This window comes from Cheilinus undulatus, linkage group 3, assembly GCF_018320785.1.
Source record: "Cheilinus undulatus linkage group 3, ASM1832078v1, whole genome shotgun sequence".
NCBI lineage: Eukaryota > Metazoa > Chordata > Actinopteri > Labriformes > Labridae > Cheilinus > Cheilinus undulatus.
This window is the reverse complement of record NC_054867.1, coordinates 37,683,381-37,702,127: the sequence shown is the minus strand read 5'-3', so window position 1 is coordinate 37,702,127 and position 18,747 is coordinate 37,683,381. Positions and strand designations below refer to the sequence as shown.

The following is an 18,747-nucleotide window of genomic DNA, read 5'->3' as shown; positions in this document are numbered from 1 at the left end:
CACTGATTCCAGTAGCTAACAGAAGCATGCAACCTTGCAACTAGCCACCAGGTGGCAGTGAAATGCCACAGTGAAGCCGAGCAACACCTGCAGGAAACCTCCACAAACTTCACAGGAGCTGCTGCCCATGTGCCTGAATTCCTCGACAAGTTAAATATAGGGCGAGTTTACATTGTGGGAGACACCCTCATTTACAGCACAGGAGACAGACTTTGCATTCAGTGCGTGAAAAATGTTTGGCACTTTTTTTCCACACCACAGCTTGGGTGAACATGATGAAGGTAGGGCATGCTTCAATATAGCTACTGTACCTGGTTCAAACAATCTGTCCAGTAATTAGCCATATCCCTGATCGTTTTCCAGTCTAGTACACACTCTCAAAGCCAACAGCTGCTGAAAGAAACACTCTGATTGGAGCTGCTGAACCTGCACCTGAGGGGTGAAAGTGGTTAACACACCAAAAGAAAAGGCCTGAGGGTCCAGAGTGCACCGTGTGAGTAGGTACAGTAGCTATATTTACCTTTGAGCGCTGCTTAAGTCGAGGTAACCTAACGGACCCCGGCAGCAATGAATGAGCTCTTTCTGGAGAGGGGGACAGAGTGGGCAATTCACAAACTACTGCCTTGTATAAACACTTTTTAAACCCCCCATCTGGAAGCCACGGCTGCGTCAGATGCCAATTCAAACACACGGGAGAAAAGAAAAATGGTCAGCTTTCATGCACACCTTGACATTTAGTTTTACAAGCCTGTCAAAGGACTGCACCTGTCCTTTCAGTGGCTCTGATATGAAAGATTCTCCCGATATTCAGGGACAAGAGCTCCTCTGTGCACAGGAGGACTGATAGAAAGCTGGCTTCTTGTCTGGGAGGATAATTTGTTCGTCTCCTTTCTTGTGTGTTGGCAGCCAGACTGATTTTCAGGGGAGTAAAATGAACAATGAATACAGTAAAGTGAACCCAGGTGTACTTTGAGGAGAGAACTTTTAGTCCTCCTCTTTGTCTGATCATCTCCACAGCCTTCCTCTCTTAATGAATGCCCCCCACTGAGTCTAAATTTGACCCCTGTCCTTTCTGGGTGACTCTGGCCTGTTGAGCCCACCATGCTAAGGTCACAATCAGCCCTCTTTGCCACTTCAGTGTCTCCCAGAAAAAATGCCGGGGAAAGAAGGGCTCGCATTATATCCAGGGGCCTATTCCTCTGAAAAGGTAACCTGAGACTTGCAATTGCTTTGGCATGACTTTTCATCCTTCTTCCTAGAAAATTCACCTTTCCTCTCCTCTGAAATCTTGACTTTTTTGCTCCAGGAAGGCTTCACCTCTCAGGATAACAATAACAAAGTCCCCTCAGTTTTATATTTTCCAATCACCTCTCTCTCTCTCTCTTTTGCACCTTGGCTCTCTCTCTCCGGGCTGACTGTCACAGCTTATGGCTAATCTTTTAAGCAGATGGAAATGCTGAAATCATATGGAACATTATTTCTGGCTCCTGCTGCTGGCGTGGCTTCCATCTCGATTGTCTCTGGTGGATACTAAAATCAATAACCGTGATGAATACTCCAATTTTTGTTCTAGGAAGCTGCAGATGCAGAGAGAAGGTAGGTCTGCAGGTAGGAAGATTAACACAAGGGCCATTTGATTCTTCATGAAGGGGATTTTACAAGAATCACCCCTTTTTAAGAAATGTTTGGGTTATTAGTCCACCTTTCCGCCTCAACAAGCCAGGATTTGTCTGGATGCCCTCTGACAGCAAAGGAATGTGAACACTTTTCACCACAGGCCCTTGAGCCTGGCCACCTTTCACTTATTGCCCATCCCCTCCCCCTTCTCCCCCCACCTCTATATTAAGTGAATCTGCAGCTAAAAGAAGAGCCTGGGCCCCTAAAGCATCCACAGGTGTCCAGCAGCTTGTCCTGAGAGAGGAGGGGGAGGTAGGGCATAAGGCTCATGCTCCGCTGTAGGGGATCAAAATCTGAATCTTGATCATTTTCAATTTCATACTGTTTCTTTGAGTGTGAACTTCATTGGGAATGAAGAAAAATGAAAAATGAAACTAACTCTGCATAGGAATGACAGCAGAAGGCTCCTTTACTGTGCGCGTTACTTGCGTAAATCTCTCCAAGCAGTGCACCACTTTTACGCACGCCTACAGCTAGGATAAATTCATTTCTTTCACACTTCTAAGAAACTAAATTAATAATATCTATAAGAAAGGAGGTCCCCAAGTGTCTCATCACTTTGTTATGCCTAATAGGATTCAAACTTTGATGAACTTTCTGCGCGTAAAGGTGCGAGGAAAACCAAAACGCTCCAAGCTCCAAAACAACCGCTGAACTGTTCAAAGTCCAGCTGCTAAGCTTGACTATAATCCTATTTCAGGGAAATCTGTCCTGGGATAACATCCTCTCACAGACTATATCAGCTTTTATTCATCACAGTAAAGTGTAATAAAGTGTCACTTACGGTCCTCCTCCTGACATCTCACCACGGCTAATAGACAAAGTTGGGCTGCTACAAGTAGCAGTAAAGTCCTGGAATCCATAAAGCTGAACATGTCTAAATATTAGACATGCAGGGCCCTTTAGGGAGAAAGAAGGGAGCGTTGGCTTCTCTCAGTATTTAGTGTTTGAGTCCCCGTAGTTACAAAAGCCGAATCATTCGAAAAATCACCCTTCCCTAGAAAAAAAAAAGAGAAACCGATGGGGGGAATCCAGCGGCAGGACCCGGACCTGCAGCACAAACTCAGCACCGACCGCTTCGGGCCTGACGCTGTAGTTTTATGTCCTCACTGCCTTCAATGAATCTTCGTATATTCCCAAATATCAGGCCGGCCCCTTACCCCCTGTCAGGCTGAAATCTGAGCCCCGCTTCCCTCCCTTTCTGTCTCCCAGGTTTCCATTATTGCAGTCCCAGACCACTCCTCTCCACACGTGCTGCTACTGAACCCAAAAAAACTGAAACTTTCTTCCCTCTAACTTTGGTGCCCTCCCCCTTTTCTCTCCTCTCTCCTCCCGCCCTGTTCATAGAAAGCAGAGGGATGTCAGAGGAGCGTCGTTCCGCTAATTGAAGGCTCGTCTTTATTTTCTCACACACAGAACTCTGTACAGACTTCTCATGCATATCCTCCTGAGACCTGAGCTTTTAGTCGGATGGCATTTTTAGTTTCTCCCACGTATATGGAATAAGCAGGACCTGATGAGTTTAAAGTTTTGGCCAAAAATGATGGCCACAGATCTCCTGAAGGTCCTTGTTTCTGCAAAAAATACAGCACTGGATCAGCTCAGGAGCAGATGTTTTGTCTGTGTGTGAGAGATGGTGTTATCATTTTTCCTCTTCTTTGATGATGGACCATAAAGACTTGTTCTGGCTGAGGATGAAAACTTTTGTACTAGAAGTTCTGAATTTCTTGGAAATTTTCCTGCTAAAGCCACACAAATTCCATGAAATTCAAATCTGAAATGTTTGTGAAAATTTCTAAACATATTCACAATCTAAAAACACTACCCAAGTATTTCTTCAAGTATCATTTCCATGTAACTGTGTCATAATGCCTAAACATTCTGTTAAAAAATGTTCCTGAAATTTCATGATCAGGTCCCCCCAAAATTTCACTGCAAATTGCTCCTAAAAATTTCAGATCAAATTCCCAATATGTTCTCCAAAAATCCATGAAAATGATGGAAAATTCCCCAGATCATCCCAACAAATTCCCGGGAAATTTCCATGACAAAATATCCAGAAGAATTCCCCCAAAAATCTAAATTTCCCAATTTCTCATGAAAAGCAATATAAAAATGATAATAAATAAATAAATAAATAAATAAATAAATAAATAAAAATCAAAGCAATATCCCAAACCTCAAATGAAGCTCTCTAAAATACACAAACATATCTTCAAAATTATCTTAAAAATACATTCAATTTTCCAAGTAAATTCCTTAAAAATGTAAGCAAATTCACCAGAATTTCCATGAACATTTCAGAGCAAATTCTCCCAGCAATTCAACCAAGTCACTTAAACTTCAATTATCTCTAAAATTCTAACTGCAGAAAATATTACCATGTTGCAGGAAAGCTGAAATGTAATGTCCTCGCTCCGGGTCTTACTTGGAAATAAAAGCTGTGTTTTAATTAGTCAAAAGGAAACCTGCTGGACACTCATTTTACCTAAGAAGTGGTGATTGAAGCCTTATCAAACAGTGCTTTCAGGGTGACAGTGCACTAAAAGAAATACTGCTGAGTCAGCTCTAGGCTCAAGTTTGAGGCAAAGACAATAAAAGGAGCCAAAATGTTTCAGATCATCAAACAAATTTCAGTATAGACGAAGTTAACCAGGGTAAAATACAAAATGCAGTTTTTCAATCTTGATTTCATATATTTAGGGGGAAAAAACGTCAAAACTCGCCTGACCCGATGTGAAATAGTAACGTCGTCTCTAAAAGCAACACATCAAAGTCACTGACATCATCAGTCTGGAAAGGGTTTAAGTCATTTCTGAGGCTTTGGGGACTCTGGTGAAACATGGTGAGAGCAATTAACCACAAATGGAGAAAACTTGGGACAGTGGTGAACATTCTCAGGTGAACTCACCTACCAAAATTTCTCCAAGAGTGCATCGACAACTCATCCAGGAGGTCACAAAAGAACCCAGAACTTCATTTAGAGACCTGCAGGCCTCACTGGACTCAGTAAAGGTCAGATCAGTTATGCATTTGTCTTTCACATCGCTTTGGAGGAATTTTGTCCCACTCTTTGCAGAACTGTAATAACTCGGCCACATTGGAGGGTTTTCAAGCCTGTTTAAGGTCATTCCACAACATCTCAATCATATTTAAGTCTTGACTGTGAATAGGCTATTATTTGAGGCCATTCAGAGGTGGACTTGCTGTCATGTTTCGGATTATTGTCCTGAATTATAAACCCACGCCTGAGCTTGAGTTCACTAATGGCTGGACATTCTCCTTCAAGATTTTCTGGTAGAGAGCAGAATCCATGATTCCATGGTTAATGGCAAGTGGTCCATGTCCTGAAGCAGCAAAGCAGCCCCAGACCATCACACTACCACCACCAAGTTTGACTGTTGGTATGATGTTCTTTTATGAAATGTGTTATTTTTATGCCAGGTGTAATGGGACACTCAGCTCCCAAAAGTTAAACTTTTGTCTTATGAGTCCACAGAGTATTTTCCCAAAAGTCTTGGGGATCATCAAGATATTTTTTTGGCAAATGCAAGTTAAGCCTTTGTGTTCTTTTGATCAGGTTTTTGCCTTGGAACTCTCCCATGGATGCCATTATTGCCAAGTCACTAAGTCAAGTGAGGCCCGGTCTTTAGATGTTCTTGGTTCTGTTGTGACACTGGATGAGTCATTGATGCGCTCTTGGAGAAATTTTGGTAGGCTGGCCACTCCTGTGAAGGTTCAACAGCGTTCCAAGTTTTCTCCATTTGTGGATAATGGCTCTAACCATGGTTCCCTGGAGTCCCAAAGCCTTTGAGATGACTTATCCACCATTTCTAGACTCTGGATGTCAATGACTTTATGCCTCATCTGTTCTCGAATTTCTGTGGATCGTGGTTTGGTGTGTTTATTTTTGAGTTCTTTTCCCCTTCTTCACTTTGTCAGACAGGTTCTATTTAAGTGATTCCTTGATTCTACAGGTCTGGGAGTAATCAGGACTAGGTATGGCTAATGAAATTGAACTCAGCGTTCCAAAAAATGTGGTTAACCACAGTTAATCCATGACTTAACATGGGGAGGTAACTATTTTTTCACATAGGGCCAGGTAGTTTTGGATGGCTTTTCCATCAGTAAATATAATCATCATTAACATTGTTTATCTTTGTTTAATATTAAGAGTTGTTTGATTATCTGAGACATTTAAGTGGGACAAATAAGCAAAAAAAGGAATCAGGAAGGGGGCAAATACTTTTGCACAGCAGTGTTTGTGCATACTAGGTAATGACTTATAATGAACAGGTATGGAAACAGTATCTTAATTAATTAAAAAGTCTTTTTTTTTTAATTCACCGACAATGACGTATGGAGAGTTTGTCATTTTAGCATTTCCATTCTCAAATAATGCCATGTTATCTAAATGATGTGTACAGTTGATTTTCTGTACTGTACTTACTCTTCCCAAAGCAACATCTCTGAGATGCTCTGCATCAGTGACTGCCTTTGCTGTATTCTCTTTCATATGCTAATCTCCAGACTCACTCCTGCTCACAGAGAAAACCCACAGCCAACAAAAACAGCCTTGATCTTCCCATCAGACCTCTGAACACAGCCCATAGTTTGTGCAGAAATAACACACTTGTCCCAGCTTTAACCCGGTCACATGATCTCAGGTGATAAATCACAGCAGCTAACTGAGTGCTCATTGAGAAGCCATGAAGATCCACTTTACTCCACAGCCACAATGTTAGCTATATATAAGTGGCACAGGAGCAGTTTGGTGGCGTCATCAGTGCGGGGTCTTCAACCCTCTGCAGGTTATGATCTGTGAGCTCTGACCTTTGATCCCCCACACTTTATTGGAATCAGGAGCAGCTGGTGAGTCCTGAGTGAGCAGCACTGCTGCTATTCTGTACTACTCAGCCGTGTCAGGGGAGCTGTGGCTGTTCATGACTGGATCATTGAATCTTACTGCATGTTAGTTTGTTTGAAGGGAAATTTATTGAGTTCAGGTTAAAGTAGAGTCATAACTGATTGCATATCAGTGAAATACTTTGCTATAAACACCTGCAGCCTAAGTGGCAACCAGCACTCAGTGTGATCACTGCAGTTCCTCAAGTGTCCCCATTAGGATCCTTATTAAAATGCCCATTTTAACAGCAGAAACATTCTGATGATATTAAGGCTAGGAGTTCAGCATAATTAGGGGTGTGGCCTCTTTGCCTGTTTCTATAGAGGAAAATGTTCATCAGTCATTTCAACTTCAAAACGCAAATGCACAGACTACTGATCTAAATCATCACTATATCAACATCATGTCTCCTCCTGCAGCACAAGCAAAAGGTCACCTGGAGGTCAGTTGGTCACAGAACTACTGTGGTGCAATTTACAAGGAAAAGTTAAGCTTTGAGGTGGAAAACGACAGAACTTACATGATACCACACATCTTTTGTAGCAAACATAATCCTTTTAACTTTATAGTTAACCCAGCCATGGTGGAAGCAACAGAATTAGGGAATCATGTCAAAATAAATGGCAAATCAACCCCAAGAGGCAAAATAATGAGATACTGTTTATGTTAACATATAGTTTGCTGGTGATCTTGTCCCTATTCGTCTCAAGTTGATTAGGGCTGCTCTTCGTTGGACTCTAGACTTCTCCAGGGTGAGAGTTTGCTCACCCTCAGTCGGAGCAAAACCACTCTGGTGTATGAGTAGATTGGAGGTTACTGTTTGTCTTTATAATGTTTTTAATGGAGAAAACTTCACTTATGCTGTACTGTCAGTTTAAGAGAGTATAACCTTTACTTTCAAGTATAACAAAAACACCTTATAGCTGATTTTGTGTGTTTTTTCCAATTTTCATAATTTTGTTATATTTAAGACCATTGCACACTTGGCTTTATATTTTTTAGATGCTTTTTTCTCATTAGTAGTCTGCTAAAATAAAACATGTGACACACAAACCTTGCACACCGACTGATTTTGTGAATCCTTGACAGAGAAAAAGAAAACAGACTCATCCATTCTGACTGAACCTTTCATTTGCTTATTTTATTTTTTGCACAAGCTTGTTCATCATGGTGTTGTGCCATATTGATATAAAATATTTTAATTGTTGGGGGTATTTTTATTATTTTATTGATTATTATTTTAGTTAATATATCAAATCTTTTTTCTTGTTATGTTGCTATGAGAGAGAGGGAAAAGGAGCTCTAGCTGTGCTGCTCTGAAAAATCTTGCAGCCATCTGAATGGCTTGGATGGATGCAAAAGAAAATGGCAAATTGCTTAGAAAAAAAAAAATCAGTCGATGTCAATGATTGACATAACATCAGATCATATTTACTCTTCAATGTGAGACAGTTTTGGACAAAAACACAGACTCAATGTGCGATGGTCTTTCACCAAAAAATACTAACTGCAGTTTGAAAACTTTTTTATGTACATTTATTTTTAACTACATATGCAAATATTTAAGCTCAATTATTATTTAAAGATAACAGTTTATTTTAAAAAACATGCATTTTTTTGTCTTTAAAATACAATAATTTGTTTTTATATAACTCTTTTCATTATTTCAAAATCTAAGAAGAGGCTGGACAAATGTGTAAAACTAGAAGAAAAAATAAAGTGAGCCAGATTCTACTTTATTTTTGATATCAGGTGAAGACCAGTTGTAGGGGGAGGGGGGCAGAATTGCCCCTCTGGCTGCCAGCTTGAAACCCCAGTAAAGCATAATCATGACTGGTTTGCTTGAATGTAAATTCTGCATTGTGATACTTCAAGCAAATAATTATCTGAGGGGCTCTGACCTGAAATATCGCAGATCACAAGCTAAGATCCATACTGATGATGTGTCATATGACAAATGCTAATGTAAGCTACAATTTTCCACAAGAAACAACAGCAAGGTGTATAACTCAAGATCCCCAAGACTGATTCAGCCTGCTTCAACTCCGCCTCATTTCCTGATTGTAGTTCTGCCTAAAGTTTTAAGGAGATAGCATTTCCAGTATGGCAACAACCCATACTTTGGCTTCATAATGTCTCTTTAGAAACCAGTGGGTGATGTCACTGAGACTGTGTTCATGTTTAATACAGTCTACACTGCAGGCATACTAATTACCAGCACTTGTAGAATCCTTCAAGCTTCCACCAAAGAACATAAGTGGTGGAACAGACTTTTTTCTGCCAACAGCATTTTGACTTTCTAGTTGAACCCTGTGAGTCAAATGTGGTAAAGAGTGGAGTTGAGTCATATTTAATTTTGGTCTTCCACTTTGCGTTCACTCATAACAGCCATGTAAAGTGTTCTTTTTCCCTTGAAGTCCTTGAAGTAATGTTTTTATGTAATCCCTACCCTGTAAACTTACATGAAAATCATACAACATGTAATTTTGCAGGTTTCCAAACATTTTCTGCACAAAAGTGCATGTGTGTCTATGAATAGCAAAGTTCCAAGCAAATTATAATTGTTTCCCTTTTGTGATCCTGTGGCGCGCCTATAAACCCTGCACAACCCAGGGATCAAAGCCTCTGGATCACTCAACTATCAATTATCTATTTATAGGCTTCAGACCTAAAATCAGCTGCAGTTTCTTATTTTCTTATTGCGGGTTGTAACTTCAGTCTGGGTCAGTTTGTGGACTGAAAATGTGTCAACAGTTGTGAAGGCAATAAAAGAGTGTTGCCTGACATGACTGCATGTGGGGAGATGTGTAGTGTAGCGTGTGTTTAGTATGATCTAATCATCATGTCTGTTAGAGAGCGTGCATGGCTTAAATATTCCAGTTCACTGTCGATGAGTAAAGACAAGACTCTGCTTTGTTTCAGACCTGCAAACCATAATTCTGGCTGAAAAAGAGATGTGCTGCTGCGTCCCGTGGCTGGATTTTGATTACTTGTTCAAAGCGTCTCTGTGCTGAGCTGACAGACGTGTCCCCCTCCAACAGGGTGAGGGTTAAAGGTGACGGAGACCCCTCATGCTTCAGGAGGGATGAGAAAATAAACTCTGGCACTAAAGGTATCAAATGTGTGTCATATAAGCCCCTGAGCTTCAGAAATTACTCCTGCTAGGATGAAGACAGAGCAAATCTTTGTGTGCTCTTTTAATAACTTCCCCATATGTCCCGTAAGTACCGAAATTTACAATAGCTTGTAGGCTAAATTAATTTAGCCCAAATAATCAGCAGGACATGCAATTTCGCCTATCACTCATTTAAACCACATATAAGGTCTGACAGGGTTTGGGAAGCCAAACATGAATCAATTTAGATTTATGGCTGGTTTTCTTTAAACAAGGTTTGGTTGAATCAAAATGAATCAAAATGAATTTATTTGAAGACTAATTTTATCAACTTTACTGAATATGAAAAGGAGGGATTGTCACTTAAACTGTTTCTGGAAATAACATCAACAACATTAAATGCAATAATGCATAGTAACGTCTAGTTTGCTTAAATGTGCCTGGCCACCTGTGTTATTGATAGCACAATAGTATATGTGCTGTGTCACCCTGCTCGCTCCATGTATCAGCTGAAAAAAAAAAAAACAGCAGACTGTATGTCTGTCTTTGTATGTGTGGACTCTACCTTCATTTCACAGCCTAACTAATGGCGTAAATTGTGTAACTGCGCCACCTGAGAACAATAATAACAAACATACATCTTTAAAACGTTCACAGTCTGACAATAGACTGTGTGCATTACCCACAGGCTGTGCGTAATATTGTATGCCTCATTAAAACGAAAGGCACAACACAAGCTTTTTTTGACTTAAACTTCACTAGGAAGTTTGTTTTTGTCTTCTTGTCTGAAATCAAACATAATGGGGATAGTAAAACAGGGTTATAACATCCCTCTGCTGTCTAAATAATATAATCGGCTTGATCTGTGTGTATACTGACTTACTGATGAGGATTAAGTTATTTGCCCCCGTATAAAAAAAAATCTATTTTTAAGTATTCCACAGTGCCACTACATAGAGCAAGGAATTTTAACACAGGTTTTCCAAACATCCTCGTTTTACTTTGGATGCCTACATTATTTTATTTTGCATACAGATAAAAATCTCAGAAACCAAAACCTGCAAGGGTTAGAATTATTACCCCCTGATGCTAAGAGTCAGTTGTGTCCCCTTTTTGCTGGATAACAGCCTGCAGTCAATTTTTGTAGTTTTCTTCAAGTCTCAGACATGTCTAACTTCACAGATTTTCAGTTGGATTTGAGTCAGGGCTTTGGGCAGTGTAGTTACTAAGGTTCACTCTGGTCTTCTAGAGGTAGTTCTTCCCCACGTATGTTTTGGGTTGTTTTGGAAAACAAAGTGATGACCCAGACCCAGTTTTGCTGTGAAGTGCTTGAGGTTTTCCTTCAAAATCTTCACACATCCTTCTTTCTTCATGATTCCTTCCACCTTACGAGATCCCCAGTTCCAGACACACTGAAGCATCCCCACAGCATAACACTCCCACTGCTGTGTTTCACTGTGGGCGGTGTTCTTTGGGTTGTACGCCTCTCTCTTCTTTCTCCAAACATAAGCAGCGTCTCCTAGGCCGAAGAGTTTGGTCTCATCTGACCAAAAGACATCCTTCCAGTACGCATAATCTTTCTCCAGGTTGTCTATGGCATACTTCAATCTGATTCAAAAATGCCTCTTAAGCAGAAATTGAGTTTTTCTTGGTCTGCAAGGTTGCAGACCAGTCGTCTTTGAGACAATGATTTTTGACTGAGCTATGTCATTCAGAGAGAAACAGAAACCGTGCACATGCTTGAGATAGTTTCACTTTCTCTTCAAATGGCAACATAAAAATGGGATGTTTTGTCAGTAAAGGATTAGTACTGCTTGCCAAATACCTACGCCAGCAAATTTAATGGAATTTATATGTTAGCCAGATACAACTACAACAAGAAAACAAAAGAAGGTGTGCTGTAATTTGTGGAGCTTGTAAATCATGTAAAATCTTCTGTACCTCTTGTCAGTATTTTGGCCCACAATTTCTTTAAAATCCCATATTTTACCCTCAAATTTAGATTTCATAAACAGTGCTTAACAAATTTATTAGTAAGGTTTATGCCACAGCTGCCCTAAATTAAAAGAACTGGTGATTACCAAAATCATTTTTTTATGTTTTTGCAACGGTTAATACACCAATATGTAGAAGCTCTTTAACCCAAACGGTATTTTTAATGCTAAAATATAATTATTGTTATCCATTAATTTTCAAATTTACTGATTTACAAAAAACAAAACAAAAAAAACCCCTGAAAAAATAGTAAAGCACATTAATATTTCTTGATTAATATGTCAAATTATAGTTATTTACTTGCATTCCTGAACAGAAAAATGAGTTTTAGTAGTTGAATGTAATGCCTGATTAATTTCTGACTTCTCAGAGAAGCCCAGTGAGCTGGCTCAAATTTGGGTATAAAAAAGTGAATTCAGTTTGAAATTCCTCATTCCTGTTCAAAATGGTGAAACGTGGAGAGCTCACTGAAAATGAAAGAGTCCTCATTAAAGCACTTCATGATGCTGGATGGTCTCAGAGACAAATATGACAGGTGGTCTAATAAATTTGTTAAGCACTGTAGATCTTGTATTTTTTTCTAAATTGTTTTTTCCAATTATCATGAGTAAGGAGAATATTATTTGTGGGAATTTATGATGTGTTGACAAATGACAGCTGCAGAGGTTTATCCTGCTGTTTCTCTTGTGATTCAAACCAATGACCTGCTTTTGAAAGTGGCTAAAAGTTATGAGAAGAGCTTTGAATGTAGGTCTGTAGTTGTTTAGGAATGAAGTCAGTCTGGAAAGATAATCAGAGAGTATGGGAGAAAAAGAAGGAGAGAGAAAGCGAGACAGGGAGGAGGAGAGTGAGAGGTAAGGAAGGTGGGATGGATGGAATGCAGGAGTGAGGGAGGGGTCGCCTGAAAGAGGAGGAGTGGGTGGGACGCCGAGAGTGGGAAGGAGATGGATGATGGAGAGAAAGTGAGAGGTGCACACAGCAGGGAAAGCTTTAACTCGGGCCATGTGGGACCACCACTGAAATAACAAAAGCTATGACATCACCAGCTGGGCTGGATGTGAAAGGAGGCACTGTCCCACTACCTATAGCCACAATAACATTACTTCCAATAGCCTGGTTTCTTCTACAGAGCTAAATGGGGATGGACAGAAATGACTGCCCACAATGTTCTCATGTCACAAAGTAATCATGGAAAATCCTGGGTTGGGAATACTTTGATAGTTTTTCACATGTATTGCAGAGAGAAAAGACAAGTCAGTGTCACTTTATTTAGTGTCGTTCAGCCATCGTGTTTGACTTCAGTGAGCTAGAACTAGTTTCAAAACAGGAGCAGACACCAGTAAAGTAGATTTTTTTGGACAATTTCAGCTCTGGATTATACTGTATACAGGTAATAGGATAGTGTATGAGTCAATTAAGACTACATTTCCCTTGTTCATCATAATGAAAGAATATGTCAGCCACTTTAGCGGAGTGGCATAGTGAACTGTTTTAAATAAGTCCAGTCTTATGAAAGACATCATAGATATTTGACTGAAGCAGCAAATACTTGTTAGAGCGATTAATATCAGACAACAAATAATAGAAATATTTCCAGTTACTGTAGCCGTTTACAGCTTAAATATGTTGTGATGTTCTGTTTGGTTTAGCACTGTAAATTACATGATGTCTAAATCAGCAAACATCCTTTAATTAGAGGGAGTGAGATGTTCAGTCTTGTATGAACTCAGATGTTTATTGATGGTGCGTGAAAAAAAGGCTGGGAACTAGCTGTCTTTTGGTTTTCCAGCTTGGCTAAATAAACTTGATCTGTAAACAAACAGTGGTTTATTGATTTCAAATGTATCCTTTAAAGTCACGAGCTCAAAAAAAACATGGCTTTATTATGTTTGTCAGAAGTGATACATTTTTCCTTCTTTGTATTTTCCTGTTATTCCAAGGCTTTTAAAATTATTCCCTGATAATTCCTCAAAATGAAGAATTCTTAGATTCCATGTCTTCTGAGAAGGTAAAGGGCTCACTTTTCTCTAAATTGGAGTTGGTGTTTTACGTGAAACAGTTCTTCTGTTAAAATGCTCTGTAGATGAGTTCAATCAGGATTACTTTGTAAAGAAACACACATGGTTTGCAGGTGTAAATACATCTTTACTAGCAGTATTTATGCCATTTATTTATATTTGGCAGTGGGGCTGTTCTGGGATCCCTCTGCCCTTCATTGAGCATGTGTGGAAAGCATCAAGCAGGAACAGCACATGCTCCTGCTTTTCCTACGCTGATAAAGAAAGCATGAGGCAAGGAGAGAAGCAGCAAAAACCAGAGCAAGCGGGCATCAATGACAACATTGATTAAGTTCAATGCAGAAAGAAGGAGGAGCTGGGGTGGAGGAGGGTTGCAGAGAGAGCATAGCCAGGCAAGATCAGTTTGAATAAGGCAGCATGCAAGCGATTAACCAATAGCATGCTTAGAGCAAATCAGCTGACCATCAGCTGATGAAGGCTTGTGTGAGATCAGCTGATCTCAATTATATGGCAGCGCTTGACTCCGTGGCCTGCCTGAACTAATGCTACACACCTGATTTTTGTGATAATTAAGATTGTTAAAATATTGGAGACTTTGAAACTTTTTAATAGCAATAGTTTTAACAGATACAATCTCTTGTGTTTTAATGATTGTGTTGAAAAGTACTGAAGTTTAAGAAACTACGTCGGGTTCAATCTCACACTGGGCAATCCATACCATGCTCAAGCTTGCATGATCCCCAGAATTCAGGTTATTTTACCAAAGTTTTACCAGAATGAACTTACAGCATCCATCGCAACCACTAAAACAAAGCAGAGAATCATGATTAGTCATATCTCACCCTCAGTCAGCTGTTAACTACCAGCTAAATCCACTGCAGTACATTTTTGTCCGACTCCTTTCCTCAGTTTAACTGTAGTATGTTTTACAATATAGGTTGTATAAACCAGTGGTTCTTAACTGGTCAGGCAGGACACCACCAGTACCCCATATTTTTTTTTTAAATGTTCAACCACTTAGATTCATTTAATGAAAATGGTGCAGCATGTAACATAAATGACACAAACAGGACTGAACACAGATATAAAACGTTTAAAAGCACATCATTACAAAAGGACATGCATGCAGACATTTCATTTTACTCCATTTTCATGAAACAGCATGGAAATTCAGTAATTTCTCAAGGGTTTTACTTATTATCTTGGCAGAACCAGGTTTGTTGTCTGGGGAAAACACAATTAAGAAGAAGTCTTGAGAAAAATACATCAATTTACACATTATCACAGGAAAACTTAAAAAAATGGATGTACTGTATGTCCACATAGGGCTTCCATACATCATTTTCATTTTCCAGCAGACATTCACAGCCCCCTGGAATCAGCTTCACGACCCACTTTTGGGTCCCAACCCACCAGTTGAGAGTCTCCTCTATCTCTGACTTCCATCTAACTTAATGCTTCATGTTTACAGTTGTCACCATGACTGAACTTGTCTTGCTTCCATCTTCAGCCATCTTGCTTCCTGATTGGCTGCTGATCCATTCCAACTAAAACTCCACAGTGCATGCTCAGCTGTCCTCTATTCCCCCCAAACAACAGGATATCAGATTGAAAATACTGATCATGTTTGATATTTATGATTTCAAACTAAGGCAGCATCTGTGGAGCAGATTGGAGAGAGTAAAATCACTCTAAACACCACAGGAAAATCTAGAGATAATCTTTAGAACATCAGATTATTGGGACTTCGGTCTGGATGAGCAATTATCTTAATGTGTGGCCTGTCTAAACTGCACAAAAATGGCATCTTTGACAACATTTTTGTTCAGTTTTGACACAACTTTTCTGCAGTTACATGACATCGGGTGCCTTGGACTTCTTTTTTAGTTGCTGTGATTTCTGTATCGACATCGTTTGATTTCTACTTTTATGGATTTTACGATTCTGGTATCATGACAATCCCAGAAAAAGTAGCCTCTGTTCTTTAATAGTTTATGATGGTGTGCTTGGGGTGAATATAGACTTCTGTGCTCAGTTTGAGAGCCAGCTTCGGTGTACCTGATGATTCAGACCGAGAGACAGCCTCTCTGTCTGGCTCCGAGCTCATCAGTCAACAACACAGCTCAATTTATGTTTGTGTAACTCAATGAGCGTCTCGCACAAAGAGCTCAGTGTTTGAATTAGCAGCAGTTTACACCAAAGTGTGAGCCTGAGTTAAAAGAACAAAGAGTTATTCACAGCCATTTAAAAGCTGCTTTTCAACTTATTAAGGAAGAAAGACACAAATGATACGACTCAGGTGTAAATATGTCATAGAGAGATGAGGCAGATATCAGATACTGACCACATAAATGGTTTGTGTGAGTTATAAGGACAGTGTCCGAGAATAAAAAGTGGAAATAGAGGAAAGCAGCAGAATGTGGCAGCATCTGTGGAAATCTCTTCAAGGAGTCGGGGGTGGGGAGCGCTCTCAAATAGTCCAGATCTTTGGAAGAGCTCAGTTTCACCGGTCCCAGCATGTGTTTTTGAGAGGGAGAGAGAGAGGAGTGATGATGATGATGAGGGTGGAGAGAAGAAGTGGAAACTTCATGAGCATTTGTGAATGCTGACGTACACATTACTGAACTGCTTCACATATTTGACAAAAAAAGGTATTTTTAGAAGAATTAAAGACTCTGATTTCCTGCAGATAATGAGCCGAGATTTGTACCGTTATCAGGAAACAGTGCACCTGTGGTATTTGTGCTCCTATCATGTTTATCTCATGCACAGAAAAAGGCTTAAAAGCCCCAGCAACACTTCAATATAAGGTTAAAATTCAAGTTCAACAGAAAGACAGCCTTACACTTCAACCAAACAACCTTCTCTGAGAGTTTTTCTCTTGAACCCAAATTTTTGGACTTCTTTTCCCATCGTCTCTCTTCCCTCTCTGAATGTGTCTGGTTTGTCTATCAGTGCGATCAGTGATCCCACCTCTCTAACAGACCCAGCTTCAGAATATTTGAGTTTTTCTTCAGGATCATTGGGTTTTCTGTTTCAAACATCATCAAATCCATCCAGAAAATCCAACATTTTCATGTTTTTTCTGAACATATCAATCTGAGGCAACATCATCCTAGTGCCAGACATAAATGGCATTAACGAGAATTATTTTAAACACAATTCCTCACTTTGAGATAACACACATTTACTGCAGCAGTGTTTCCTAAGGTAAAGCCCTCAGAATAAACCTGTTTTTTAATTGCTAAAAAATTATATCATTATCTATCATAATGCTGTGTTCAGGAACTGTTGAATTAAAGGTGTTTATTTGCTGAAGGAATACTTGACAGTTAAGAGTCCATGAAGCCCTAGTCCTGGTCTCACACGTGTGCCAGCCCCTCACATCTGTGCTCTCCATGGCCTCTTGAGATTTCCAACAGCAGCAATCTGAACTGTAAACAGTCTGCTGCCAGCTTTTTTCTTTCTCTCCCTCGTCTTTGTTTTAATTCCAGGATTAAACGTTGTCACTTTTAGTAGATCAACTGCACCGACACTGTATTTTAGAAGCTGTTGTTGCTAGGTGTGTTTACATCCACTTAAATGATGCACTTTTTTAATCAGTGGGTTAAAACTTGGTTGCAAATAGAAGAAATGTGATAAAAAGAGTGGAAAGAACATAAACTGTTTTTTAAAACTTGACCTTGCACAACTAGGGATATAACACTACCTTGCAATACACAAAAAATTGATACACACATGGAAAATTTAAACTGATTTGACAGAAAAATACTGTATATTTTGCAAAAATTGCAAAGGGTTAGTTCATGTTGGACACAAATGTATGACGAGAGTGTTCCTGGCTGAAATGTATTTAAAAGATTTAGGATTAATAAAGAGACAGATAGGTATAAATTTTTTAGGAACTTTAGAACCAAAAAGTTAAAAAGTATTACATTCATTAGAAGGTTAGAAAAAAGGGATGTTTTTTTTTTTTTTTTGTTAAGTCAGAGAATTGTAATCATGGGCTGTAAATTAACATACATTGATCAACAACCTCCTGAAAGTCAGACTAAAATATTTAGAGCTCCCTATGCAAAACATATGGACTTGTCGGACTGTCATCAGGCGAATCCTAATTGTAATTGCTGTAATGTGCCGGTACGACATATTTCAATGAAGAAAATAAAGTCTAGCAGTTACGTTCATGAAATAACCACATTGCAAACATTAAAGACTAAGAAACATTTCATAAATAAAACAGAGAAAAAGTTCAGCGGCCTAATCCAGGATTAAATTTTGTATCAACCTGTCTCAGAAGTAGTTACTCTACCTAATTAACATCACTACATATAAGCTAATGTAGCCAATTTAGCCTTATCAGCATGAGCTTAAGTAAATGTAGCTGAAGCTAACATAGCTACATGAATAATGTAAATACGTAGCTTACATAGCTGCTTTGCGCACGTAGCTTTAGCTACATTGACTACGTAGCTCCATTATCTATAGGTAAGTTAGCTTGTGTTCCAAAGTGAGCTTTAGCAATGTCAGCTTTAGCAAATGTATCCAATGTTTACCTAGCTATATGCTGTAGATAGCTTACGGGTAAATTGATATTACGTGTAAAGAGATATGTAGCTATAATAGCCATGTAAGCTACATATCTCTGTGTAGCTCACACAGCTAATAGAGCGACATAGGCTTCGCCTGCTACATTAGAGTGTTTTCATTGGTAACAAGTTTTTTTTTCTTGTTAGCAGACTGTTGACTTTGCTTTATTAAAAGTCGGCTAAGGTAGCCTAGCCCTTCTCGACTTTATTATCAGAGTATGTAACAAAAAATAAAAATGTGGTCATTAAACTTTCCATCTCCGCTTTTTATCACTTAGTTTTATATGTGCTTTAGTAATTAGAATGGCATGGTGTTAAACCCCTGGTTTAACCAACTTCCTTCTGTGCATGTTCACTACAAATTATGCCACCGCTAGAATGTGTCAGCACCTGTAACAGGTGCATTTCAACTGAGTACAATGGAAGGTGAAGACAATTTTGGGCTGA

At 39.3% G+C, this 18,747-nt stretch overlaps 1 protein-coding gene across 1 annotated transcript in view; it reads right to left on the bottom strand.

The window, feature by feature from the left end:
* Positions 1–2,756, bottom strand: part of col2a1b (collagen, type II, alpha 1b) — an 82,333-nt gene extending 79,577 nt beyond the window's left edge. Inside the window, exon 1 of the mRNA XM_041782172.1 lies at positions 2,462–2,756. Coding sequence (XP_041638106.1) covers positions 2,462–2,552 — 91 coding nt within the window. The 5' untranslated portion in view covers positions 2,553–2,756. The remainder of the gene's footprint in view (positions 1–2,461) is intronic.
* Between the last annotated feature and the right edge of the window lie 15,991 nt (positions 2,757–18,747).